At 46.3% G+C, this 8,231-nt stretch overlaps 1 protein-coding gene across 1 annotated transcript in view; it reads left to right on the top strand.

The window, feature by feature from the left end:
• The first annotated feature begins 6,763 nt into the window (after positions 1-6,763).
• Positions 6,764-8,231, top strand: part of TK2 (thymidine kinase 2, mitochondrial) — a 22,678-nt gene continuing 21,210 nt past the window's right edge. The window contains exons 1-2 of the mRNA XM_025209493.1: positions 6,764-6,863; positions 8,055-8,092. Of these exons, the coding sequence (XP_025065278.1) occupies positions 6,764-6,863; positions 8,055-8,092 (138 nt within the window). The remainder of the gene's footprint in view (positions 6,864-8,054; positions 8,093-8,231) is intronic.

Consider the following 8,231-nt stretch of genomic DNA (forward strand, 5'->3'; position numbering starts at 1 on the left):
CGGGGCCACCCCAACGGCCTCCCGCCGGGCCCCGCCCCCTGGCCCCGCCCCGCCCCGCCGCACGCATGTGTTGTGCGCCGTGACTCCGTGCGAAGGACGGGTGGTGGTGAATCGGAGCCAATTCAGATTGTGAATTCAGACCGGGGCTTGTCACCCTGACCCCAAAGTCTAACCCGCCATCTACAAAGCTCTTAAGCAAGGAGCTGGATTTGACTGAATCATAGAAAAGGAGGGTTGGAAAGGGCCTCAGGAGGTCACGTCTGGCCCAGCCTGGCCCTGTGCAAAGCAGGACCACCCCCAGCTGCATGATCCCAGCACGGTTTTGTCTATCCAGGTCTTAAAAACCTCTAAGGATAAATGTCAGTGACCAAATGTGTCTCAGGCACCCGGCTACGAACAGGGACTCTCCAAAAGGAGCTGGATTTGGGTGCTTTCCTGCTCAAAGCTACCTTTTTTAGTAACGTGTTCTTACAAGACCTCCCCGTTCCTTCCACGGGACGTGCGGCGTTTGAATCGAGGAGCTCGGATGTATTCAGTGTCAACGGCCAAATCTGTTATAAGCATCCCCAAGCGACAAGTCGTTTCAGCTCCTCTGAGCCAGCTTGGACGTTGAGCTGCCCAGGTTTGAGACGACAACGTTTTGGCTGGAGGCAGGTTAGATTTCAGGTAAGCCGCAGGGGAAACGAGAGTGTACAACAAAACAAAACAAAACATCGTTTTTCCTTCCAGGAAGGACGTAGTATATTCCAGGTATATCTGAAGGATGTAAAATGGTCACAGAGACACTTAATGAAAGGTAGCCTAAAACATACATTATCGTTAGCATGCAGCTGAAATCCAGGCCTCGCTGCAACACGTAAAGAAATCAGGGGCTGGGACCTGGGTAAATGGCAGGATATTGCTCAAGAAAAACATACTGGCTCAAGCAATACACGATCTCTGCGTCTTCCCCAGATTCCCTCAGTCACTCTGATGTGCACTTAAGAAGTTTTGAGACGGATTTGGTGAAATACCAGTTCCTTATTTAAGACATTTGCTAATAGCTGAATGGAGTTGTGGGGGAGGGTGGTGACATGTGACTACATGCAACTGAAAAATAAAGCATTAGGTAAGAAATCTCTCCCAGCTCCTTCGGGAGACTCCTCTGATCACAGTGATGTGCCATTCAGGGTGGCCCGAGAGAGATTGTATCGCTGACATACAGTGAGTGCACCGTTCCTTACTGCAAGTGCCATGCGTGTAGTGGAATGGTCTCGAGAGGTAGTATGTCACTGAAAAAGTTTCAGGGACGTGTCACTTTGGATGACCCAAGAAGTATTTCGTTCTGTATCAAAATCAACGTTATTATATATATATTTTACTGTATGATTGCAGAGCTTGTTTTTCAGTATTTTATTACACTTCATATTAGTGATTATCGCAAAATAGTGCAATATATATTTTAACGTATATTATGGATTTCTAAAAAAGATTAATTATTTAAACAAGGAACCAGGAGCTTTTGGATTAGGACCCTGAAACTGCGAGTAAATAATTAACTTTAACCTTGTCAGTATTTATTGGGTATAGAAATTCAATTCAAAGGCAAAAAGAGGTGACCTGGAAACATTTAAATAAAACCCAATATCCCCTGCAGGGACTTCCAGTCAAACCTTTTGGCATTGGTGCTACTGTAGGAGATAACTAGAACGTGAACATTGAGAGACACACACGTGACACTGGTCAATTTGTTCTAATTGAGACCCAAAAAGTAAACAAGCAACAGAGGAATTATGAAAAGCAAATGTGAGTTCCTTAGCTGAGTAGTGCAGGGTGGTGGCTGTAGTGCAGGCCATTTGCTTTGCAAATACATAACTTTTCTAATTTTGACCAAGTGCAAAATTATTCAAAGTTGCTCTAAGACATTTTAACAGACTTAGAAAAATAAAAACATCCTATTTTTAACATGACTAATGTATTCTCTTCCTTTTAATGGTGTTCACTACTATGGCTGAGTTATTTGTGACTTCAGCAGAGGAGCCGTGCTCAGGCTTTCAGAAACAGATGAGTTTTATTACATTATAAACTGAGAGAGAGGGTTATAATTGGGAGATGACTCGATTATACAACTTCTATATAAGCAACTACCCACAGCCATGTCTATTCAACCAACACAGTAAGAGACTACAAGCCATTTAAAGGGCTGGTATCCCAAAATTTCTCATTTTCTGCAAACATCACATTCATTTAGGGGACTGACAAGAGCCACTTCCACGTAGTGATCCCTGGTAATGTCTCTGCTGGTCAAGAGCTCCTGAATCTATAAAAAAAAACAAAGCACACAAAGAGAAAGATTCAGGCACCATTTTTGTCATACAAAAGAACATTTATTTACATTCTTACTATTCTAGCTTCAGCAGCTCTCAGTCTTGGGGTAGGTTTTTTAATGTTTATACACTGCCTTAGTGTTAGCTGAAGCTCAGTGTTTGCAGCTGAATTTGACTACTGTCACTGCAGCTTGTTTGGTTTAAGGTCCTGGAGCTTCTGTACTCTGCTCTCTTTTCTTCTTATTCGATGGAAGATGTTCTAGCAGTTCTGGTTCTCTTAAGTATGTCTCCAGTGACCTCCTATGAACAAGCAGTCACCTCTTCTGAGACTATTGCCTCTTGTGCACATGTTTTGCCATCATAGATTTGTACATTATCATGTGACTGCAAAAGTGGCAAGTCATGCATCTCTATGTCGTAGTACCCCTTCTGTTCATTTCTTCTTCGTAGCCTCTAGAGATTTTGATCATTTGCACGCACCCCGTCTCTGCTCCAGTAGTTCAATTCTGGTTCTCTGTTGAACAACAGTTGTGGTGGTGAGAACCCTTCTTACCAAGGCAATGTTCTGTACTTCAGCAGAGCCTGGAAGAGATCTGGATTTGAGCTCTCAGCATTTTTAAGTAGCTTCTTTAAGATTTTAACACCATTTTCCACTAAGCTATGTGACTATGGATACAATGGGCTAGAGAGAGTATGTTTGAAATTATAGACTTTAAAAAACCTTTTCAATTTGTAGGCATCAAATTGTGGTCCTTTATCAGTCATGATGACCACTTCAGGTACGCCTGGCAAATATTGATTTGATGTGTGTGATGACACATCTGGCCATTGAATTATCCAGTATTGCAGTTTCCAGATAATGGGAATAATAGTCCAAAACAATACACAGTTATGGTCTGAATACACAAAAAGATTGGTGCTAACTTTGGACCAAGGCTTTTGAGTTTTAGCTCTTACAAGCATAGGTTGCTTAATTTGACAGTTTCTGTTTTTTGCACAGGTGTTGCACGGTCTGATAAACTGCTCTACTTCAGCATTCATGTGGGGCTAGTATTCAGTTTTGCCTTGGCTTTTGCATATTTCTATTCCTACATGTCCTTCATCTATCCAGCTCAACATTCCCTGTTACACGACTTTGGGAATAATCAATTTAGTACTTTTAAATAAAATTGTACGAGGAGCATATGGTTTACTTTGAAAATGGTTGCATGGCCTAGGCAGGTGTTATGTAGGCTGTCCAGCATTCATGCATGGATTGTTTTCTGTAAAGTTTTATCCTGTGCTGTGGCCTCGACTATTACTGGCTGTGTATTATTTGACGCAGGGACTATCTTTATAAGCAAGTTTCAGATGCGCTGTATCTGACTCCATACTGGGTATTTTAACTCTGTCATAGAAAACATGTCAGCTACAGCTACCACAAAAGATTTTCCAGATTGTTATTTTAATTCCAAATCATATAGTTGTAACTGAAACAACAGTTTGTGATATGGGAGGCATGTCATTTTTTTGAGGCAAGTCACTAAAGGCTTGTGATAGATCTCTGCCATGCTGGTCTCCCATTATGAATATATTACATTCCTTACTGGTCCTGGGTATGATTGCAAACTGCATGAGTGGAGGGTCTGAGGACAACGTGGTGGGTTTGCTCGTGGTAGGGTGGCTCCTACAAAATACCACAAAGTTGCAACCTCCAGAATAAGGTAAGTATAGGGCACCTCAAAACCCTAGCCCCCTGCCTTATGAGTACTCTACTCCTTGGTTGGAGAAAGGCTAAGGGACATCACCATGACAGACACACACCCGCTCTGAGGTGCTAGGCAGTCACCAGTAGTTCTTATCTGTTGCTCTCTGGCAGAAGCTACAAGCACTGAGGGAGGCAATGAACATCTGGACTCAGTCTGGCCTTTGGATTCTGTCTCAATGCTCTAACGTGGGGATGGTAGGTCTTGGGCATTCTCCATACTCTTGTCCAGGCAAACATGTCAAGGTCTTGGTGTGATGGTTGCAGGACTCTACAAGCAGATTCATCACCTAACTATACCTCTTACGTGAATACTATGATCCAGAGGATCGACGGTTGCCTACCACATTCCTTACATGCATACACACTTGTGTTGGTCCCTCTTTTTTTAACTTGAGTAATCTTTTGAAAGTGCTTTAGAGAAGGGGGGTTGGCAATTTATGTCACATGGGCTGAATCCATCCCACAGAGCCATCGGATCTGCCTGTGGAGCTGGGGCTTTGGCAGCGGGAGTTTTCCTTGCACTACGTTGCACCATGACACCCCTGGGCCATGGGGAGCTTTCCCATGTGCAACCGGGTCTGGGGTGGGATGGAGAGAAGCAGCAGTGGCAGCCGGGCCATAGTACCAGGGCACCATTCTGGCCACCACTGGTAAAGGTTGCTGTCTGCTACTCTAGAACGGTGGTTCTCACCCTTTTTTAAACTTGAGGCTGCCCTCCGGAAGTCCTGTGAATTGAGGGGCGCCCCATTTCATAAGCTACCTTATTTATTACAGTGCTTACTTCCTTGCAGGGGGGCCATGGGAGCAGCCAGGCAGGGAAGAGCCTGAGACTGCCTTTATCTGCTTGTCTCCTCACCTTGCTGATCTTACCCACTTCCTGCAGCACCCTTCCTCCCTGGGGTTGGGAATCACTGCCTAGAGTATGCATCTCTAATTCTCCCGATATTTTTGTGAAAGCACTGGCCCAATGCCTAGTTTAGAAGCCCTATGTGACAGCTTGTCACCCTCATACAATCTCAGGACAGGCTCTGCTTTTACCAACTGTTTCAGCCTCTCAAGTCCCCTCTGCTGCGTGTCTTCCCAGAATCAGAGAAGTTTTGCAAATGAGACTTCAGAAATACAGCTCCAACCTGGGACAAATCCATCAACAGCATTTACCCATCTTAGAAACTGCTGTGCTCTGTGCTCTCCTTTACTTGTGAGCCCTGTCGTGTTGCCTGGACTCTCTCGGGGTCCATCCGCACATCTTCCCAATGGGTTTTTCTCCCTGCAAGTTACTGCTTTTACTCTACGCTTCTCCTTGTGTTGATCGGGCTTCTAGGCAAAGGAACAGAAGAGGATTTTTCTTTAAAATCAGTTCCAAATTCAATCGAGCAAGGCCCGAGAGTCAAGTTCCAAAGCGCGACTGGGTAGAGCTCAATCATCAAGTCTGTGTGGCTCTGTCACCTAGGGTTACCAACCCTCCAGGATTGCCCTGGAGTCTCCAGGAATTAGATATACATCTACAGGAGATTGCTGAGAGTCACTGGGGAGAAAACCATAGGGCATTCATTAAAATAAATATTAAATGTTGAATCCAATGTATACAGTAGTCCAGTGGGATTTTAAAATGTAACAGTCATGCACATTTGTTGTCCCGATGTAAAATCTACACACCGTAATCCATAACTGATATAGACAACCATGCGGGCATGTTTGTGTTGTGTTGCGGGCACGCTGGCGTTTCAGAAACCTCCTGGAATAGACTCAAGAGTTGGCAAGCACCGGGCAAGTGTCCCCCCTCCCAGACCCCGATACTTCCCAAACCCAGCTGGCATCCTAGGCACAAGTCCCAGGCCTGAGCCTTGGGGTTCAGATGCCCCGGGTCTCTCCTGGCTAGGGACAGACATTACACATCAACTGGTTGATGTGATCAGAAACTGGTTTCAACCTGCAAGAGAACAGATGTTCAGTGCACGTAAATCGGTTTGAAAGTGGCTGAAACGAGTCTGAGATTTTTTTTTTTATAATTCGTATCTGAGGCCAAATTAGCCAAAACTAATTTCAAACCCATGAGTCCAGAACTGTTATTTTTGGCAAACATCCTCCTCCACCCGCACCTGGGCCTTCAGATGTTCCCCAAACCTATGGCGGGCATCCTACGTGCCCGGGGGCGTGGGGATCGGGGGCCCCGGGGTTCTTGCCCTCGGCCATCAGGGCGCAGGAGCAAGCAAGGCAGGAGACTCCCATTTCCACGTGCGCCTCGGCGGGTCCTGAACGCCGCTGGAAGAGCAGTTCTCCAGCCACGCGGGTCAGGAAACCTGCGCCGATACATTGTACCTCCCCAAGCCGCTAGGCGTGACCTTAGCCTTCGAGGGGCAGAGATCCGCCTTCCTGCGCCGATACAGTGCATCTCCCCAAGCCGCTACGCGTGACCTGAGCCTTCAAGGGGCAGAGATCAACCTTACACTGATGCGGGTCAACGCGGTTTCTGCCACGTCCGTCCCACACCCCTGTGCATGACCACACTTTGCACGCTCACTTGCACATCTTGAACCCTCAGCAAAACAGTGCGGAGTTTACCAACGCCGCAAAAATAAAGAATGCATTTGAAAAGGAGGCATTGCTTTTTACAGCTCTGAGCTGCTCTCTGCGCCTTTAAGCGCCCGGCCCAGGAAGCGAGCCGGCTGCAATACGGAAGTGCGCAGGGGGCGGCGGTGCCCCCGCCGCGATGGGCCATGCGAGGTACCAACCTCGCCCCGCTCTGCCCGCGCCGCAAGCCCACCTTGGCCTCCCGGAGGCGGCGGGGGGGCTCTTGCTTTGCAGCTGGGGTATTGGCTTGCAAGCTACTCTGGGAAATGGCTTTTATTAACCACCCCCCACAAGCAGCCCTCCTGTCTCAGCGGGCTCTGCTTGGTCTCCGCTGCTTCATGCAGGAAATGTGCAGCTCAGCTCTGCCCCTCCTGCCCGGCCTGTTTCTCAGCTGCAGGGGAACCCATGGGGGGGGGGCCCGGAAAAGGCAGGTTGCACATGGCTTCCTTCTTCCAAGCGTAAACAGGGGAGAGGGGAGAGGTCCCCTCTGCGGAAGGAAGGAAGGGTTTTGAAATGCTAAGCAAACAGCTTAGCCTTTGGTTAAAGCTGCAGTCACTCTTTCTAGCTTGTTTTCTGCATTAAAAACCTTCGTACCTGCGCAAGGGGCCCTTCTGGGTGTTTGCGTCATTAGACGCACACCCATGGACAGTGAATACATGAGGGGGGAGCTATCCACTTGAAATCCGCTTGGTTTCAGGCAAAGAGTTATATAAGTTGCCTTAGTCACTCTTGCCCTGGACACGCAGTCAATTTTTGTTTGTTTTAGAACAGCACTTTTCTGTTTTTTTGTTTTTGGTTTTAACCATGGTTTGAGAGGCCCAGAGAAACAAAGAAGTAATTTATTTTTTTTGTGCAGGTGCGTTATCAGTGCTGTCAGTTTGTGCGGCGGAGCTGTGGTCTGTTTGACTACACGGAGCTCTCTCAAATACAATTGTTCCCTACTTCAGTGATGATAATCGTAGCAGTATGTTTGTAACACTAACAGGTGTCCTGTTTGGATGTCAGAGCAACTTTCCTTAGTATATAACAGCCTGGTTCGTAATGTAGGATTTTGCTAGGTGGGCACGTTAGATCAGCACAGTGGTTTCCCCACACAGAATTAGCTGCAGGATGGGGGCCTGTCGTCTCGTCAAGGAGCTAACAAAGGAGTGACAATAAAACAGAAAAGCCTCCTTGAGAAAGGTATGAGGCACGAGCCCGCCACTTAGCTCCTTGTACTACATAATATGTAAGTTAAAGGATAAAAAAAAAATAGCCACAAGAGTTTACAGGTTATCCTACATATCAGTTAAACTAACCAGTGAACCTGAAACTCAAAACTGTTGGGTCTCACAAGAGTCTTCCTAATGACTCTGGTACCCTAAAAAAAGTATAACCTATATAACCTAAAAGTACTTTCCTGGTTCAAACGATATTTGCTCCTGTTCTAGATAAACCCCTGACAAATGATGGCAAGAAGAAGACTCTTGTAAGTATTTTACTCAGAACAATGTAAAAAATATGGCCTACTGGTATATAATGATGATAGAACCCAAGGAAATGATTTTGGGCTTGTCCAAAGTGATGCACAAATAGAGTCCAGTCCTGTGCCTTCCTACCGGCAGGCT

This window comes from Alligator sinensis, unplaced genomic scaffold (genome assembly GCF_000455745.1).
Source record: "Alligator sinensis unplaced genomic scaffold, ASM45574v1 scaffold170_2, whole genome shotgun sequence".
In the NCBI taxonomy this organism is placed as follows: Eukaryota; Metazoa; Chordata; order Crocodylia; family Alligatoridae; genus Alligator; species Alligator sinensis.